The sequence below is a fragment of the Rana temporaria genome, chromosome 11 (assembly GCF_905171775.1).
Source record: "Rana temporaria chromosome 11, aRanTem1.1, whole genome shotgun sequence".
NCBI lineage: Eukaryota > Metazoa > Chordata > Amphibia > Anura > Ranidae > Rana > Rana temporaria.
In genome coordinates this window covers 22,290,968-22,312,154 of record NC_053499.1, presented here as the reverse complement: position 1 = coordinate 22,312,154, position 21,187 = coordinate 22,290,968, and the positions used below count along the sequence as shown (strand labels likewise).

Below are 21,187 nucleotides of genomic sequence, written 5' to 3'. Positions count from 1 at the left end.
TTGCTAGTTATCAGCTCTCCTTTCCTCACACAGAGACAACGTGTGAGGAAAGGAATGCCGATAACCAGCAAGTCTGTTTACATGTGATCAGCTGTAATCGGACACAGCTGATCACATGATAAAGGGCTGCTGTGATTGGCCCTTTACTCCGATCCCGTGGGACAAAGGACACAACGGTCGCAGAGCATGCCCGATAAGTGCCCTAGGGGGGTGCACACGTGGGAGGACGTCCATGGACGCTCTCACAGAACTGGAGAGCCGAGATGTAGCTGTCTTTTGGCTATAGCACAAGTAGGGAACAGATCAAAGAATATCTATAACTGAAATGTAAATATTACAGCTTACCAGTTCTTAGATGTGGTGTCTGCAACTTTTTTTTCAGGCCTTTTCAATTTATTTTTACCTGGTTAACCTGCAAATAATGCTATTCCTGTATCTATGGAGGAAACCATCATTTTCACACAAGCTGGACTACAAATACATCCACCTTAGTTCATCTCCTGGGCGGTGGGGAGATAAGTAGTTTATAGAAGGAAGATAACCAGTTCAGCTCACAGGAAGTGACAAGGATGCATATTGGGCACAATCAACAGGTATTTTCTGTACTTGCTGAAAATATTCTTAGCCTGAAAAGTGAAAACGAATGCAGATACCACATCTAAGGATTGGTAAGCTGCAATATATAACACTGATGTTTTTGAATTTTGTTATTTTTTAATGTAGCTCATTAACAAGTGTCATGTTTTACAGAGAATACAGATCAATTTAAGATGGACAATGGAAACGCTTTCAATATTTCTTATGACTATACTTCAGTGATGCATTACAGCAGGTAAGAGAAGGCAATCTGGAACCGTGCTTTAACCACTTAAGGACCCTTTCACGCCGATATACGTCGGCAGAAGAGCACGGCTGGGCACATCCACGTACCTGTACGTTGCCTTTAAGAACCCAGCTGCAGGGTCGCGCGCGACCCGGTCCGAAGCTCCGTGACCGTGCCCGCGTGACCTGATCGGCGCCGGTGTCCCGTGATTGGTCACCGGAGCTGAAGAGCGGGGAGAGGTGTGTGCAAACACACCTTCCTCGTTCTTCTGTGTGGCAGTGATCGTCTGTTCCCTGATATAGGGAACGACGATCAGTGACGTCACGCCTACAGCCACACCCCCTACGTACGCCTTACGTAAACGGCGTAGCTTACTGTGACGGGCGCAAGTACGTTTGTGAATCGGCGTATCTAGGTCATTTACATATTCGATGCGTAAATCAATGGAAGCGCCCCTAGCGGCCTGCGTAAATATATACGCCCAAGATACGACGGCGTAGGTGTAAACACACCTTCCCCGTTCTTCTGTGTGGCAGTGTCACTGATCGTCTGATATGGGGAACGACGATCAGTGACGTCACGCCTACAGCCACGCCCCCCTACAGTAAGAATCACTCCCTTAGGGCACACTTAACCCCTTAGCGCCCCCTAGTGGTTAACCCCTTCACTACCATTGTAATTTTCACAGTAAACAATGCATTTTTATAGCACTTTTTGCTGTGAAAATGACAATGGTGCCAAAAATGTGTCAAAAGTGTCCGATGTGTCCGCCATAATGTCGCAGTCACGAATAAAATCGCTGATCGCCGCCATTACTAGTAAAAAATAAATTATTAATAAAAATTCCATAAAACTATCCCCTATTTTGTAAACGCTGTAAATTTTGCGCAAACCAATTAATAAACGCTTATTGCGATTTTTTTTATTACCAAAAATAGGTAGAAGAATATGTATCGGCCTAAACTGAGGAAAAAAAAATATTTTTTTATATATTTGGGGGATATTTATTATAGCAAAAAGTACAAAATATTGTTTTTTTTCAAAATTGTCACTCTTTTTTGTTTATAGCGCAAAAATAAAAAACGCAGAGGTGATCAAATACCACCAAAAGAAAGCTCTATTTGTGGGGAAAAAATTACATCAATTTTGTTTGGGAGCCACGTTGCAATCGCAAATCGCAAAAAGGGGCAAGGTCCTTAACCTACATATTGGTCCGGGTCTTAAGTGGTTAAAGGATATGTAAACCCAACATATCATATTCCTGATAGGTGGCTGCTGTACCATGTACTTGTATTAGAAAGTCTCCCGTTCTCTTTGTATTGCTTCCTTTTTGTGACATCCCTGGTGTTCATGATAGTCCCTCTGCTTTCCTGTGAGTGTGGTAATACACCCTCTTAGCCCGATTCAGGTAGAGCGGCGTATATGTGAGCGGGCGTAGCGCAGCTCATATGCGCTACGCCGACGTAACATAGAGAGGCAAGACCAGTATTCACAAAGCACTTGCTCCCTAAGTTACGGTGGCGTAGCGTAAATGGGCCGGCGTAAGCCCGCCTAATTCAAAGTAGGCAGGTAGTGGGCGTGTTGTATTAAAATGAATCGTGACCCCATGTAAATGAAGCGCCGAACGAACGGCGCATGCGCGCGCATGCTCAGAATCACGTCGAATTTACTCCCTAAGATACGCCGGCTCAATTCATACGACGTGAATGTAACCTACGCCCAGCCCCATTCACGTACGACTTACGTAAACAACGTAAAATCCGACGGCAGTTCCGACGTCCATACACTAACATGACTTAGACCAGCTTTTTGGTGGTTTATCTTTACGCCGGACGTACGCCTTACGTAAACGGCGTAGCTTACTGTGACGGGCGCAAGTACGTTCGTGAATCGGCGTATCTAGGTCATTTACATATTCGATGCGTAAATCAATGGAAGCGCCCCTAGCGGCCTGCGTAAATATGCGCCCAAGATACGACGGCGTAGGAGACTTACGTCGGTCGGAGCCCGAAATTCAGGCGTATCTCCTTTGCAGAATCAAGCGCGTAGATACGACGGTGCATCCCTGGACTTACGCGGCGTATCATTAGTTACGTCGGGGTAAGTCTTTGTGAATCTGGGCCCCTCTGTTTGTATTTTTACCAACAGTTAAGTTTATAATAAAGCTTACCTGTAGGTAAAAGTAATATCTCCTTAACGTTCATTGCTTAGGAGATATTCTAGCTAGCAGCAGCCAGTGACGTCAGTGGCGCATGCGCTCTCAAGGAGCCGTTCCTTTAGAGCTGTGTGCCGTGGCTGAGATTCCCACGTGCATGCACGGGAGTGATGTCATCACGGCTTGGCCAGTCAGACAAGCTGGAGTCCGTGAATCCCGAAGGAGGACCGGTAAAGATGGAAGCCTCTGCAACGGTTACAACATGCCGCTGGAGGGCTTCATTCAAGGTAAGTCTTTCATAATGTGCTAGTATGCAGTGGGAAGGAAAATAACAATCTCTTCTGTAAACTATTAATTCCCCCACCCTCCATGTAAAGCCTCATACACACGATCGGACTTCCATCAGACTTTTCTGTGGATTTTGCTCCGAATGGGCGTTGGCCGTGAACTTGGTATGCTTACACACGACAGGACTTTTTCTGCCAACTTTCACCAAACCACGTGGTTTCAGCTCTTTACCGCCACCCTTTGGGCAACTTCTGCTATTGTTGGCTGATCTTTAGCATTGGTTCTGAGCATGCGTGTTTGTACTTTGAACTTAAGTCCGATGGACTTGTGCACACACGATCGGATTATGCTCCATCGGACATTTGTTGTCGAAAAGTTTGAGAGCATGCACAGCGAACATTTGTCCGATGAAAAAGCAAAAACAATTGTCCGATGGAGCATACACGGTCGGATTGTCCAATAAAACAAGTCCGTCAGACTGGTGTTGTCAAAAAGTCAGATCGTGTGTAAGGGCCTTAACGTGGATGAATAGAGGAAAGACGTGTTTGTAGTCAAAATCAGGGGAGCAGCTTGGGTGACAACTATGGCTCCCTGTATAAATAGAGTGGAGTAAGTGAGGGTTGTCACCATAAGACAATAAGGGCTGGATTCAGAAAGATCAGCAGATCTTTCTGCTGGTGTAATGTATCTCAGATACGTTACGCTGCCCTAAATTTGGGCGCAAGTTCCGTATTCTGAAAGAACTTGCACCCTAAGTTACGGCGGCGTAACGTATGTGGGCCGGCATAAGCCCGCCTAATTCAAATGGGGATGTTGTGGGTGTGTTTTATTTACATTTAACATGACCCCACGTATTTTATGTTTTTGTGAACGGCGCATGCACCGCTCATGAAAAAATCCCAGTGCGCATGCTCGAAATTACGCCGCAAGTCGTCATTGATTTAGACGTGAACGTAACTTACGTACAGCCCTATTCGCGAACGACTTACGCAAATGACGTAAAAATTTCAAAATTCGACGCGGGAACGACGTCCATACTTAACATTGCGTACGCCTCATAAGAGCAGGAGCAACCTTACGCCGAAAAAGCCTAACGTAAACGACGTAACAAAATAGCGCCAGGCGTACGTACGTTTGTGAATCGGCATATCTACCTAATTAGAATATTTCTCGCGCAAATCGACGGAAGCGCCACCTAGCGACCAGCGTAAATATGCAGCCTAAGATACGACGGTGTAAGACACTTACGCCAGTCGGATCTTAGTGAAATCTATGCGTAACTGATTCTATGAATCAGGCGCATAGATACGGCGCCGCAACTCAGAGATACGACGGCGTATCTGGAGATACGCCGTCGCATCTCCTACCTGAATCCGGCCCTAAGTGTGTTACTGGCCAATCACCAGGAGAAAATAAAGAGAGAAAAAAAGAAAATTAATGCAGCCACCATATCATAGAACTAGGAAGCTACTACAATGTGGTTTGCTTTTGGGTTTAGATACAATTTAATAGTAAAGAATATATAAAACAATATCTGCCCCACCATTACACCAAAAAAAAATAAAAAGAGATTAAATCCATCTAACTTTTTTTTCTTTAAAAGAAAAACAATTGTGGTGCTTTTGCTGTATCCTAACTCTACATGTCTTTTTATACTTCCAGCAAAACATTTGTTAATACATCTGGGCAGGTGTCAATCTTACCTATACCAAACACCAATGTTAGCATTGGACAGAGAACAGGGCTCAGCAGCCTGGATGTCAAGAAGATAAATGCGCTCTATAATTGCAGTAATTATCTTCTAACGTATGATCACAGTGTGAATGAATGAATGAATGAATGAAAACTTATATAGCGCAACACATGCAAACTTAATCGCCTCTGGGCGCTTGTTGTTCCTGTCTCCTTTGGTATCAAAAGAGATGAGTCTTGATCTTTCTCCTGAACGCCAAGTGGTTCTCCTCCAACCGAATGCTGGTTGGTAAAGCGTTCCATAGTCTAGGCCCTTGGACCGCGAGTGTAAGCAATACCCTTGTAACTCTCGCTTCCAAAGAGGTCGCTGGAAACTATTTTTCATAAGTAGTACAGGGGCCACCAGTCACCCAAGCACACGTACAATTAAAATCCAATCTAGAGGATGTGTTTTTAAGATTTTGCTCAGAAACTTAAATAGGAGAGGGATTGTGGTCATGGGATACTCCAACATGATCAGCAACAACAGTAAAAGAGAGAGCCTCTATCTAGTCTTTCAATATCAGTTTGTCATGAACCATAAACCAGACAGAGACAGAAAATCCAGTCAAAATCACAAAAATACCACAGTTTAGGAACGAAGTCAAAAAACAGAAGCCAGGGTTTGGATGCCAGAGTGGGTGATCAGACGAGTCGGGGTCAGGAAACCAGAAGTCTGCATAGTCAGGAGCAAAAATCAGGAACAGGAATCGTAAAGGAAGTCAGCCAGGCTAAGTCATACACAGGAAGGAACGCACTTAGAGATCTTAGACCACGCAAGGGCAAGAAGGAAATGAGCTAAGATATTTAAATAGCAAAAAAGGGACTGGCTATAAGTTGGACTAATGAGACAGGTTAAAGTGGATGTAAACCCGATTTTTTTTTCTTGCTGTCACAATGTACAGTAAAAGATTTCCTATCATCTGTGCCCAGTCTTGCCACAAAGAGTTAATCTAGCTCTGTGCGATCCTCTTTTTTTTCCAGTGAAATAAAGGACAAACAGGAGAAAACTTTTGTCTGTTCCTCCCCCTTGCTGTGAATGACAGGTTATTTACATATCTCATGCACTAGCTTGGAGACAGACATTATTTTTTAATTCCCACCCCAACTCCTTTTCTGAAGGCATGTGGTTACTTTTCTGGATTTTGACTGGATGTTAGTGATCATAGCAGAATTTAGTGTAAGGAACACACAGAAAAAAATTAATGTTGACAAGAGGAGTGTAGAGGTGGGCGGGGAGTCTACTGACATCACGACTCCACCCACAGAGCTCCAGACAACAGATCCACCCACAGAATCTGCAGTTTTTCAGTTCTTATAACAGACATACCTCCTGCATGTAAGGATACATGCAGGAGGCATGTATATCCTTATAGATCAGCACTATGGCAGTAGTTTAGAAAGGATGAGAGTGGGTTTACATTCACTTTAATGGTAACTAGTTGAGTCACTGTGGTAACAACGAGTGGCTGGTAATTAACCATGATCCGCCTCCGTGTGTCCGTCAGCTCAGCGGGGATCCTCCGTAAAATTCCTCCGTATTCTCTTTGCTCCCATTGGCTGAACAGATCGGTGGAGTGAACAAAAATTGGGCAAGTGCTCCTGGAAAGGAGAAGCAAACCTGTCACTTACCCTGCGTGGGCATTTTGCATTTAGAAAGAGAGAGTAAAAATATTTTTTACAGTCTCTTGGTTCCACCCCTGAGGATGCAAATTTTATTCAAATTCAAAAAAATGTATGACATTTGTGGGGAATTGATAATGTCAGATCTGACAGTTGTTTTTTCATGCAGATCTATGCAGGACAAAGTTACTGGGTGCCTCTGGGAAATTCTCTTCCAGTGATGCTACTGCCACCAACACCAGTGACAACTGTCTATGGCTCATACATGCTCCTTCAAACCTGGTAATTTTTCAGTGTGCTCTGTGATTCATTCTGTTTTAACACTGTATTTTTAATTACTAATGTGTAAGCGGGCTGGGTAGCTAGATGGTACCCCCACCATGTTCCCCTCCTCGTTGGACGCCAAGTGTGGGTCACATAGGAGGCCTACCCTGGGGTGGGCTCCCCTGGGCCAACATCAGGCACCTGTGACAGGATTACTTTACTACACATGGGGGTACCCTTTTTTCTGTGCCAATTTCATCAATGCCCAGACAAGGCTAAGGCATGGGGTACCTTTACTTGTTTGCCGTTGTCATCAATGCCGGGACAAGGCTAAGACCACAGTGGGGAAATATTCAACCTTAATGCAGGCCTCTGTTTTTAGAAATGACCGTACACAGTGTACACTTGAACCATAACTGTGCTCCAGTGAAATCTCAGTTCCCCCGTGACAGTGTATACCTTCTCTGTCAAAGTACCTTAGTCACCTGAACTGTAGAAAGGGTGCTGGTTACTTGCATTAAACCCATTTAGTAACTTCAGACCAGGCGGGAACAAGGCTTTAATAGCTTTACTTGGAAAAATGCAACATATTGCAAAGTCCACATGCAAGAACAGTATTTCTTCCTATATCCCTAATCCTAACTCAGGCTCCATGCTGCCCGGCATACCTGCAAAGGTAGAGTCCATGTATAATCAGTACATAAGTGATACGTAAGTCCATAAGTGGCACTTTGGGTTTGAACCCCAGGTCCTGATGACCTTTTTACATGGCAGCAGCACCAGGAAACAACCTTTCACTCCTCATGGGAGCGGCTCTCTGATTCTCTCCCCTTCTGGCTCTCTGCTCCAGACCACAGTCCCTCTCTTACAGCATAGGATCAGTTGGTCGGGCCCAAGGAAAACCCATCAAAATGAAATCACTGGGAAAGACATTAACCATTATCCCCCCCAATCTGGAGCAGCGCCTAACTGGCTTAAATTCAACCCGCTTACAAGTGCTCAAAAATAATCTTGTCTCACCTGGTACCTCCTGGTTTTCTCCTAAATTATCTGATCTTGAATATATTGGGGAAAGAGTGAAGTGATGTAGAACTTTTTATTAGAGGAAAGCCAGGAAGGATGTAAATGGCCTCTAATCCTCATAAATTTTGAATAAAGGGACCAGACTGAGAGCCTGAGCTGCTTATTACTTAAAGTGGTAGTAAAAAAATGTTTATTTTTACCTACAGGTAATAATAATACAGCTTACCTGTAGGTAAAATTAATATAATTAAAAAATTAAAGTTCTGGTTGGCTGTGAATTCACTGAAAATGCATATTCCACTGAGCTAGACATCCCCCAATGTCACTATATATATATATATATATATATATATATATATATATATATATATATATATATATATATATATATATATATATATATATACTTTACTACTAATTTAAGTATCTCTGTTGCCATTTTTTTTTTTAAGTTTGGATAGATTAAAAAATGGTTGAGTGTACACATGAGTGTATGAGTGTACACACACTCATTTCAAAAGAACCGCGGTTACAACCCTTTTGGGATTTTTATCCATATTTGTCCCATTGGGAAGATTTCTATTTAGAGAGAACAATAAAAAAATAAGAGGAAATCTCTCCAAAGTGAGGAAAATCCCCTTGTCAGAACAAGTGTCCCCATCCTATTGCGAGATTTTCTGGTGACAATTCAAAATCTTTAGTTTTACTTTATTTTTGGTTTGAATTATTGAGGTCATCAGGGCAAATGGAGAGAGTGAATCTCCCAGCCTATAATAATAATAATAAAAACTCAGTACTGTACGGCAGAAACGACTGTATTTATCGGCGTATACCGCACACTTTTTTCCCCTTAAAATCAGGGGAAAATCGTGGGTGCGCGATATACGCCGATCCCCGCTTCCCGCGCTGTGTTTGAACGCCGCCGCTCACATATACCGAGCGCAGTACACTTGAGTACACTCGGCCAGGCTCGGCTCCCGAGCGGAGCGTGGCCGAGCGTGCACGAGTGTACTGCGCTCGGTATATGTCGGCGGCGGCGTTCAAACACAGCGCGGGAAGCGGAGATCGACTCAAAAACAGCTTGGGAGAAGCGGGGAGGACACCACCAAGGCCGCAGATGGACGCCGGACCGGACAAGGCCGCCGATGGACGCCGGGCAAGACACCGACGAGGGGCATTCAAACTGTTAGTTTTTTTTTTTTCCTGAAATTTCCCTTCCAGGTTAGGGGTGCGCGCTATACGCCGGGGCGCGCTATATGAAGATAAATACGGTATATGTTTTTTAGACTAACATTGATCAAAGTAGAAAAAAAGTGTGTTGCAGTATCCTTTTTAAAGATTTACAAAAGCAGAATATTAAGATAAAGTTTAGGTGAATTCCTGGGATCAGGCACAGATGACCTGGATGTTTTTTGATTTTAAATCTTAAAGCGGAATTAAACCCTCCTACCGTTTTCAACCGAGGAAGCTGCTATCTTAGCTTTTTTGATCTGCAACTGCCATGTGATCAGTTATGACACCAGCCATTTGATGGATTAAAAAGTTTGGTTGAAATTGAATTCCTGGCATGCCGTGAATGTAACTGTTTTTTTTAAACTGTTAAATCAATGGGTTTGGTTTAAAGTCAGTGGAAATTCTCTTTATATTACTGAACATTTCTTAATTTCACAGATCTTGCTGAAGTTTGCCAAGTTTGATTGCTTTTCCAAGAACTGTAACGCTAAGATCAACGTATACGATGGGGTGACCAAAAACAGCCCTCTGCTAGCCACAGTGATCGCTGGTCAGCCTCTACCGGTGCTGGTCTCATCCGGCACATTGGTGCTGCTGGAATATATCACCAACGCGTCTAGCAGTTTCAGTGGATCTTATAGCACCGGTATGCATTCAATTCTGTTATGCATTATATGGTCAAAAAATATTCATTCATAATGTATATAAACCCTAAGGGCCCTTGCACATGGGGCCTCTTGCTGCTGTGCCTCCAATCCTGTCATTTTAGTACTCCCGGGAGACACCCTATCAAAGTCTATGGCAGGCTAAAATATGCTGCACAGGTATTCTGCATTTTTGGCATTCGTCCCTGAACAAATGCTATAGAGCCCTATATCGGTGCCCTAAAATTCCAGGATTGGGATCCAGCAGCTGGACACTGCATGAAGCCTGCCTAACAAATAACTTCTCTTATTTGATTCCTTTTGGTCTGTTTAACCTTTTCACCCCTGGAAGAACAGCGGCCCAGATTCACAAAGGAGATACGACGGAGTATCTCAGATACTCCGTCGTATCTCTCAGAGTATCTATGCGACTGATTCATAGAATCAGTTACGCATAGATAGCCCTAAGATCCGACAGGTGTAATTGTTTTACACTGTCGGATCTTAGGATGCAGTACCGCGGCCGCCGCTGGGGGGAGTTTGCGTCGTAAACCAGCGTCGGGTATGTAAATTAGGAGTTACGTCGATCCACAACGGTTTTTCACGTTTGCTACGTCGCTGCTATTCTAGTTTCCCGTCTCAAATGTAGTCGTCGTTTTGGGTGCCCTAACTTTACACAGCACACGTATGTGCTGTATAAAGTATGGCCGTCGTTCCTGCGTCGAAATTTAAAAATTCACGTCATTTGCGTAAGACGTCCGGGAATACGGAAGTACGCTACGCACGTCGCCGTTCGAAAAAATGACGTCAGTTCGCGTGAAGCACGGCGGGAATTTCAGAACGGAGCATGCGCAGTAGGCACACGCCCCTTTGAATTACGCGGGCTTACGCCGGAGGCCGCCAGCGTAGGTTTTCATTGCAAGTGCTTTGTGAATCAGGCACTTGCGATGAAAACTTGCGGCGGTGTAACGTATCTACTATACGTTACGCCGCCGCACTTCTACGTGAATCTGGCCCAGCATCTTTTACCACAGATGGCGGGTCTGTGAATTCCCCAAATTACACTTTTTCCTACGATGAGGGCTTCATGATCTAATTTGCTAAAGACTTCTGGGAGAGGGAGTGGGCCAGTCACAACCAATGTAACTTCTATATCTACCATGCAGTGCTTTGTGTCTAATGCCCCGTACACACACTCGGGATTTCCGACGGGAAAAAATCAGTCGGGAATCCTGACGAGAAAAAAGAGAGCTGGTTCTCTTTTTTTTTTTGCCGGTGGGTTTGGCAGTTTTCCTGTCAGAAAAACTGCGATGGAGCATACACAGGGCCGGGATTCCCGGCCAAAAGCTCTCCCCGCAGTTTTCCCGTCGGAAAACCCGGTCGTGTGTACGGGGCATAATGCTGTGTTTTTGTTTAATTTACAGTGACGTATGGAGGCACTTTTACCACAGATGGCGGGTCTGTGAAGTCCCCAAATTACCCTTTCTCCTATCCGGATAATGCAAGAGGTACATATATCATCATTGCTCCCCCGAAAAAGCAAGTGAGTACATCAGAGACATTATCATTGGAGAACTTTCCTTCCAAAATGTCAAGAGCCCTTACAAAGTAGTATTTTTTATGTCAACTATATGTCAACTATAGTTATACAATATTGCAGGGGTCTTCAAACTTTTCAGAATGAGGGCCACACCATATATAAAAATAGGTTATATAAATAAATTAATAACATTGAAATTAATGAATATGTATTAGGCATGTGCACTGACAAAAAATTCAGGAAATTAGAAAATTTGGAATTTGGAAATTTGAAAATTCAGAATTCGTAAATTTGAAAATTCAGAATTTCGTAAATTCGAAATTCGTAAATTCTACATTTCGGAAATTGAAAAATTGTGAAATTCGGAAATTTCGGAATTAACAAATTTGTCAAAATTCAGTAAAAAACTAACTAACTAAAAGAATTGCACAGGTCTAATTAATATGTATTATTCTGAGCTTTTTGTTATCAGCATGATACAATTTAGAACAACAGAAAAAAAGGAAAAAAAGCAAAGATACAGTATTCCAAATAAACCTGATCCCTGTTTCCTTGAAGGAAAAGGGTAGTCACACCAAATATTGATTTGATTTGGAACTCTCTTCTGTTCATTTACTTTCCATTTTGTTAATTTATAAATATAAACTATTATCACTTTTATTTCTGAAAGCATTCCTAATTTACAGCATTAGGGGCTCACTCTCTATTCTGTATTTTATATATATGCTTTTTTTAATTCTTCCAAATGTTCTTTATGTACCATGTGCTATTTTCAATAAATATTGTAATATTTTTGTATACTTTCCATTGTTTATTGTGCCTTTAAAGTCCTACCTGTGGGTTACCATTCTGGTACTCCCTCCCCTCCTCTCTCTGTATAATACTAATAATTGGACATGTGCATTCATTTTCGTCCGAATGCATTTTGTCCGAATTTAGGGGATTTTGGCGTTCGTTTTAACAAATGATAACGAACGTGCAGAATCCGAAATCAGAAAGATCCGACATAAAAAATGCTTTATTTTCGTTTCGTTGTGACAAGCGTTCGATATGGATAGAAGATTTGACGTGACGGTGACTGCGTTGAATGTGCCTAACCTAACTCTATTAGTCCAAGATTATTCTACATAGAGAGAAAAGATTTGACATTATAGAGACATGAAGATTCGATGAAGCAACTAAAAACATACGATCGCCACAAAGGGACATTTATGGTCAAATGCTCTGCCCATAGGCTATAGAAGAATTCTAATGTTGGTTGACTAATAATGATAAATAAATATAATTATTACTAGTCATACAACATTAGAATTCTTCTATAGCTTGTGAGCGGAGCATTTGACCGAAAATTTCCGATTGCGGCGTTGTAAAGTTTAGCCGCTTCGTCGAATCTTCTTAGAACATTCGACAGACACCATAAGCCTTCAATGACAGATTCGACATTAATGAATTCTGATTTTCGGATGAATGCATTTTTCAACGAAACAAAAATAAAAACTAATTTCGGGAGTAACTAAATTAATTTATTTTTCGGCCGAAAACTAAATTCCGAAAAAACGACCAAAAAACAACATGTCTACATATAAAATAAAATTCATTGACTGTGACAAGCTGCTCTAGGTGCTATAGTTCCAGGACTTTCTGTACTTGTATATATTCTTTATGAAATGTGAAATACCCCAGATGCCACTATGGGCCATGATGGATCTTGTAGACACCAGTCCACTACCCATCTCCTCTTTGCTATGGCTTCCTCCTGCCCAACGCCCGAAGCCATTACGACCATGCTTGACTCATTCCCTGCATTTGTGGGACTCAGTCAAATATTCCGCTGGCCTGATCTCTCCTCACCTCCCATTGTTAAAAATTCTTAATTGTCCATTGTTTCCTCCGGGATGTGAAAATCCGGCACAATTCTCCTGGTGGACCATGCAAAGTTTTACAGATGTTCATTCTCTGTTTACCGCCACTAGAATACTAACTTTTGACGCTCTGCGTTCTTCTCATGATATTCCGTTGAGGGAATTGAGGGAACACTATAGATACTTACAATTGAGGCACTTTCTTCAACAACTCATAAGGTCCAGCTTTTGAAAGCCTATGTAGAGCTAGACCCCATTCCCCAGGTATGATATCATTGATTTATTCATCTATAATTTCCACTAAGACACATCCAGTCAGGGCCTATCATTTCCAATGGGAAAAGGAATTGGGGAGACAGTTGGACCTGGAGGACTGGAGGGCCATAACTATGGCCCTCTCCAAGTGCTCTAGAAACGCCCTTATATTGGAGAATGCCTATAAAGTTTTATATCGGTGGTACTACACACCAGCTAGATTGACTCGATTCATTCCAACCTACTACCCGCTTTGCTTTCAAGGCTGCTCACAGGAAGGCTCTATGGCACACATTTGGTGGTCTTGCCCGAGGTCGTGCAGACTATGGGTCAGAGTTTATACCATTCTTCGTAAAAAAGTTTCATATAAATCTTAAAAGGGACCCCTTTGAAGCCCTCCTCGGGAAACCTATTGTGGAGTTATTACGCCCAGAGCGGCAATTGGCTCAGCATCTCTTTACTGCAACTAAATTAACAATCGCGAAAGCTTGGAAATCCCCAGCGCTTAGTTTTGAAGCGGTAAAGAATCGTATGAATGAGGTCATGGTGAATGAAAAACTGACTGCTATCCTTTCAGATACGCATGACAAATTTCTCAGAGTCTGGCGGCCATGGCTCGCATACTCTCAATCCTCCCGATTTGATGACACTCTCCTTATGATTTGATGCTCACCTGTGCGCACGCCCCGTGGACTCTTTCTCTCTTCCCTTTCTCTTTCCCTCCCCTTTTTTCCCCCCCCCCTCTCCATTATACTGGACTTTACTTTCCTTTTCATTGTTTCTATCTTCTTCTTTTACTTTATTCTAAGCATTCTTTCCATAATTGTATCTGGCCTTCAGGTTTTGGCCGGACTGAGATGGTTGTAATTGTCATAGTTATTGCACTTTATTTCTGTTAATTCTTTATAAGGAATTTTGTCTGAAGGAGACTCCTCCAGTCACACAGCTTTGCTGACATGACTAGGCGACTATGCTGTGGCTTTTTGACCATTGTCGCCCTATCCACCCAGAGACTTTTGGATGGGTAAACCTTGGTTCTTTGTTTTTACATTTCATTTTATGGGACATTAGGTTTGTTACCTGGGTGTGTGATACGGGTCTCTTTGTGCCGTTTTGTATTATCATTGTTTGTAGGGTTGTCCCGATACCAGTATCGGTATCGGGACCGATACCGAGTATTTGCGGGAGTACTTGTACTCCCGCAAATACCCCCGATACCTAAATAGAATACTTGATATAGGGGGGACATGGCTGGATATAGGGGGGACATGGCTGCATATAGGGGGGACATGGCTGCATATAGGGGGGACATGGCTGGATTTATGGGGGACATGGCTGCATATAGGGGGGACATGGCTGGATTTATGGGGGGACATGGCTGGATATAGGGGGGACATGGCTGGATTTATGGGGGACATGGCTGGATATAGGGGGGACCTGGCTACATATAGGGGGGACATGGCTGGATTTATGGGGGACATTGCTGCATATAGGGGGGACATGGCTGCATATAGGGGGGGCATGGCTGCATATGTGGGGGGACATGGCTGCATATGTGGGGGACATGGCTGCATTTGTGGGGGGACATGGCTGCATTTGGGGACACATTTAAAAAAAAGTATTGTTATTCGGTATCGGCGAGTACTTGAAAAAAAGTATCGGTACTTGTACTCGGTCCTAAAAAAGTGGTATCGGGACAACCCTAATTGTTTGCCTACTGTACGATGTAACCATCTAAAGAAATTGTTGTTATATGTTGGATTTTATGCCAATAAAACTTTTTGTAAAAGAAATGTGAAATACCTTTATAACCATGTCTCAAAATAATGAATCATTTTTCAGGTATTTCTGACCTTCAGTGAATTTGACATTGATTCATCTTCCAAATGTTCAAATGATTCCCTGAGTATTAGAGATGGTGGGAACCTTAATGCGCCGCTCCTCGGTGTATACTGTGGAAAGAGATCTAACCTGGTCATATCCTCCAGTGGGCCAATGGTAGTGCTCCAGTTCTCCAGCAACTCCAACACCAACGGAAAAGGGTTCAAAGCAAATTTTTCCTTTGGTAAGTTCATGCTTTGACATCCTTTCATGAATGAATGAATGATTGATATATAGTTGTGATTTATTCACATGAGATAGACTAAAATTCATCATTCCAGTCTAAATCTTTAAATCTTCCCAGTAGAGGAGCAGAGAAAGGTCTTTTATACATAACACAATGATGGTGGAAGCTTCCTATACTTTCTCTTATTCCTCTTATGGCACCAACCTCAGTTTAACCACTAGCTTACCGCCCACTGTCAAATGATGGCGGGACGATAAGCCTCTCGTTCTGGGAGGACGTCATATGACGTCCTCGCCTTCCCGGGCCACTAGGGGAACACGCGCACCCCCACTGGGAACCCAATGCGTGTGCCCGGCGGCCACGATGCCCGTAGGGCACCCGCGATTGCCCAGTAACTGAGCAGGACCGTGGATCTCTGTGTGTAAACACAGAGATCCACGTCCTGTCAGGGAGAGGAGACGATGGTGTATCCCTTGTACATAGGGATTCCGATCGGTCACCTCCCCCATTCAGTGCCCTCCCCCTACAGTTAGAATCACTCACTAGGGTACACATTTAATCCCTTGATTGCCCCCTAGTGTTAACCCCTTCCCTGCCAGTCACAATTACACTGTAATCAGTGCATATTTATAGCACTGTTCGCTGTATAAATGTGAATGGTCCCAAAAATGTGTCAAAAGTGTCCAATCTGTCCGCCGCAATATCACAGTCATGATAAAAATCACTGATCGCCGCCATTACTAGTAAAAAAAATAAAAATGCTATAAATCTATCCCCTATTTTGTAGCCGCTATAACTTTTGCGCAAACCAATCAATATACGCTTATTGCAATTTTCTTACCAAAAATATGTAGAAGAATACATATCGGCCAAAATGAGGAAAACATTTGTTTTTTATATATTTTTGAGGATATTTATTATAGCAAAAAGTAAAAAATATTGCTTTTTTATCAAAATTGTCGCTCTTCTTTTGTTTATAGCGCAAAAAAATAAAAACCGCAGAGGTGATCAAATACCCCCTAATGAAAGCTCCATTTGTGGGGGAAAAAAATATAAAAATGTCATTTGGGTACAGTGTTACATGACCGCGCAATTGTCATTCAAACTGTGACAGCGCTGAAAGCTGAAAAATGGCTTGGGCAGGAAGGGGGTGAAAGTGCCTGGTATTGAGGTGGTTAAACACCAATGCAGCTCCTCCTGCCCATAAGATGTGGGGAAGGTAAAATGTGGGACTTTAAATGTTTACAATCTCTATTGTACAATTTAAAAAGCCAAAATACATTATAAATACTTTAAAAATGACCCTACAGCCATGTGCATGAACCCTCAGGCTCAATTCACACTGGTGTGATGCGAGAACCCGTGCGAGTTCAGCACGGGTTCCGGCATTGCACCCGATTCGCAGGCAGTTCACACTGCCATATGCGAACCGCTGCGGGTGCCAATACGAAGTTAATGACACCCCCAGATTGGTTCGCCTATCGCAGGGCAAACTGTCAATTTGGACAGGATTCTGGTGTGGACCAAAAAAAGGGTTCTGTACGATTTTGGTTCGAATGCGATGCAAATTCAGCCATATAATCTGTAAGGCTGAATTCGCACCGCACAATCGCATGTGATTTGCACTGCAGTGTGGTGCGAATCACAGCGCACTAGTGTGAAATCAGACTAATAATAATATTGTTTTCATTGTGTCTACAAGGTGAAGAGTCCGACTGAACATGAGAAAAAGAATGTCTGCAGCTGTTAAGTGAAGATTCCTCATTCCCGGTGTACGCAAAAAAAAGCTCAAGCTAGATCTGTTAAAAATGTCTTTTATTTCTGCTTACAGAATAAGTTCATCTTTTCAAGAAAACAAGAAGGTGAACTAACTCCAAATATTATGGCCACCTCTCTAATCCTGTTGCACATAGCAGCTGAAATGCCCTGTGCTACCTGTGTAGTGAGTATTCATCATAATGCTTGCGATGGCAAGTGCTCATTGGTCCGCACAGTCCTAGAACCATACTGACCAATGAGAAGCATTGGCTTCTTGATTCGGTAAGGGGTCCATGAAGAAAAAGCATTTCTCATTGGTCATTGCAGTCACATTAGTGCTTGCATGAGCATTATGATGAATACTCTCTCCAGGCGGTGTATAAATAATGGAATACCTCATTTTGTTTTATGTGTTAGAATTAGAGTTTCATTGATTCTTTTTATAAATATGTATCTTAATAAATACTTATTTTTGTTAGTGTCGGTTGTCTGTATTTTTCCTTATTATTGTAAAAATATTTTCTGCGTATAGAGTTATCAACACATTTACTATGTTAAAGGAGTTGTAAAGGAAAAAAAAAAGTTTGCCTAAAATTAATGTCTGCAAGGTAGACAGACAGAATAGTGTAATGATTCTGTTAAAAAACGAGTAAATACCTATTAAATTCCTTCATCTATATCACCTCCGGCATTCTAGTTTCTGTTCTCTCATTCACTTCCTGGTTTGCGGCGCTTGTTCATGTAAGAACTACATTTCCCAGTATGCATTGCGGCACGCCCAGTAATTCACACCTCCTTAAAGTCTAACACGTAGAGAAATTTAGAATTTCAGAAGAGATGGACAACCGCACTCCAAGGAACCTTCAAAAGTTATCTTTATTGGTAAAAGATGCACATGCATCACAAAACACAGCCAAAGGAAGGGACAGCCGACGTGTTTCACACCTATAATTTTTTTTTTCTAGCATTAAATTAAGCATAGTAGCGCGAGCTACAGTATGCCTTTATTTATTTTTTTGCCCCGTACTCACTGTGCAATCCTATAGTGAAGATTCAGACTCCCCGCTGGGAATGGGCGTTCCTATCCAGAGGGAAGATGATTGACGGCCGCCTCTGGCGTGTCATGCTTCTCCGGAAATAGCCGAAATAGGACTTGGCTCTTCACGGCGCCTGCGCCTAGTCTGTGCGCAGGCGCCACATAGCGCCGTGAAGAGCCGAGACCTACTCCGGCTATCTTCGGGGAGCGTGACGTGCCATAGCCGGCCGTCAATCATCTTCCCTCTGGATAGGAACGCCCATTCCCCGCGGGGAGTCTCAATCTTCACTACAGGATTAAACAGTGAGTACAGGGCAAAAAAATAAAAATAAAGGCATACTGTAGCTCGCGCTACTATGCTTAATTTAATGCTAGAATGTTGTTATTGAGGGTGAACCACCGCTTTCAGTGCTTAGTCATGGCTGATGTTCATCACATCAGCCATGTCCATCTTTTACCAATAAAGACAACTTTTGAAGTTTCCTTGGAGTGCGGCTGTCCATCTCTTCTGAAATTCTACATTTGCCTCGTGCATTGCCAGCACCTTGGTTTCCTGAGAGGTTCCTAAATTGCTTACTAGGCGCACCTGGAGCGGTGACTCCCTTCCTCTAACACGTAGAGAGCGTCCTGCCGCACAGATGTAGTTCCCAGGAGGGGCGAGCACATCACTGACCACCGCAGTAAAGCCTCCCTTCGCGGTGGTCAGTAAAATCAGACAAGCAGGAAGTGAACAGAACAGAGAAGAAATAGAGCAACTTTTGAGCAAAAACAAACAATGAGGAAGTGAAAAGAGGAATGTCTGCAGGTAAAGGATGCTTATTATGAAAACATTTTTTTCCCTTTACAACCTCTTTAATTAGGGTTTCACTGAAACTAGTATCGGTGCCGATATCAGGAAAGTACAAATACATTTGGTGGAGGGGGGATTATGATGTTTGGTTGTTTTTTAGGGGTTGGGCTTGGCCCATTAGTTCCAGTGAAGGGAACTCTTAAAGCTTCAGCATACCGAAGACATTTTGGACAATTTCATGCTTCCAAATTTGGGGACGGCCCCTTCCTGTTCCAACATGACTGTGCACCAGTGCACAAAGCAAGGTCTATAAAGACATGGATGAGCGAGTTTGGGGTGGAGGAACTTGACTGGTCTGCACAGAGACCTGACCTCAACCCGATAAAACACCTTTCGAATAAATGAGAGCAGAGACTGTGAGCCAGGCCTTCTCGTCCACACCAGTGCTTAACCTTACAAATGCGCTTCTGGAAGAATGGTCAAACATTCCCATAGACACACTCCTAAACCTTGTGGACAGCCTTCCCAGAAGAGCTGAAGCTGTTATAGCTGCAAAGGGGTGGACAACTCAATATTGAACCCTACGGACTAAGATTGGGATGCCATTAAAGTTAATGTGCGAGTAAAAGCAGGTGTCCCAATACTTTTGGTAATGTAGTGTATGTAAATTGTAGCCTCCAAAGACACCTATAATGGGAGAAATGCAATGGCTCCATTGCTGATCTGCTACAGAATATGCTAGCTTTCTAACAAAGTCATGTGATGATGTTTCTTCAAGCAAGTTTGACTTAAAGGGACATTAAAGGTTTGTGGTTTAAAAAAAAAAACATGTCATACTTACCTCCACTGTGCAGTTCGTTTTGCATAAAGGGGCCCCGATCGTTCTCTGGGAAGCTGTCTCCCGAGGGGGTTAGCTTGCGGGCCTGCTCCCGTGTATCACTCGGCCCCGCCCCCCGGCACACGGCGTCATTGGTTTGATTGACAGCAGCGGGAGCCAATGGCTGCGCTGCTTTAATCATCCATTGAAGAGCCCACAACAGCTGGGGGAAAGCATCGCCCACGGAGATTCAGGGGTCAGGTAAGTGAAACAGGGGGCTGGGGGTGAAAATACAAAAAGCTTTACAACCCCTTTAAAGTGTATTTTTAGCTAGAGTGTAGAACACCTGTTTTTATTGCTATCTGTGCCCCCGTTAGGGATACTCAGCCTCTCTATGGGGCAGATCCACAGAGCAAGTACGCCGGCGTATCTACTGATACGCCGGCGTACTTTCAAATTTCCCGCGTCGTATCTTTAGTTTGAATCCTCAAACCAAGATACGACGTCATCTGGGTAAGATCTGACAGGCGTACGTCTTCGTACGCCTTCGAATCTTAGATGCAATACTTCGGCGCCCGCTGGGTGGACTTTGCATAGTTTTCCCTGTCGGGTATGCAAATTAGCGATTAACGACGATCCACGAACGTACGCGCGGCCGTCGCATTTTCTAACGTCGTCTGTAGTCGGTTTTTCCGCCGTATAGTTAAAGCTGGTATTTTGCGGCGTATAGATAGACTTGCCATGTTAAGTATGGCCGTCGTTCCCGCGTCAAAATTTGACATTTTTATTTTTTTTGCGTAAGTCGTCCGTGAATAGGGATGGACGTAACTCACGTCTAAGTTTAAAAAATTACGTCCTAGCAAAGTCATTTAGCGCAATGCATGGCGGAAAAATTTGGGGACGAGGCATGCGCAGTTCATTCGGCGCGGGGACGCGCTTCATTTAAATGAATCACGCCCCCTAATCGCCGATTTGAATTCCGCCGCCAGAAATACACTACGCCGCAGTAACTTACGGCGCGAAATCATTGAGGATTCGAAATTCCGCCAGGTAAGGTACGGCGGCGTAGCGTATCTCTGATACGCTGCGCGGACGTAATTCTCTCTGGATCTGGCCCTATTTGTCTTGTTAACCGTTCTCATGTAAGGAGAAAGTGAAAGAAAATCCCAAATTTTGGGTTGACCACGAACAGTAGAAGGGGGGGGGGTATCTTCCAATGGGGGCACTAGTTCTGGTGACCATGATGATACTCCGAATCCAAAATTGCCTTTGGTGAC

The 21,187-nt window shown here is 43.3% G+C and overlaps 1 protein-coding gene across 1 annotated transcript; it reads left to right on the top strand.

The window, feature by feature from the left end:
- The first annotated feature begins 760 nt into the window (after positions 1-760).
- Positions 761-17,696, top strand: LOC120916866 (embryonic protein UVS.2-like). Its single transcript, XM_040327809.1, has 7 exons — positions 761-832; positions 4,929-5,056; positions 6,790-6,902; positions 9,579-9,786; positions 11,209-11,327; positions 15,284-15,506; positions 17,212-17,696. The coding sequence occupies exons 1-7, from the start codon at positions 771-773 to the stop codon at positions 17,226-17,228; spliced, it is 870 nt and encodes a 289-aa protein (XP_040183743.1). The 5' UTR covers positions 761-770; the 3' UTR covers positions 17,229-17,696.
- Positions 17,697-21,187: the final 3,491 nt, after the last annotated feature.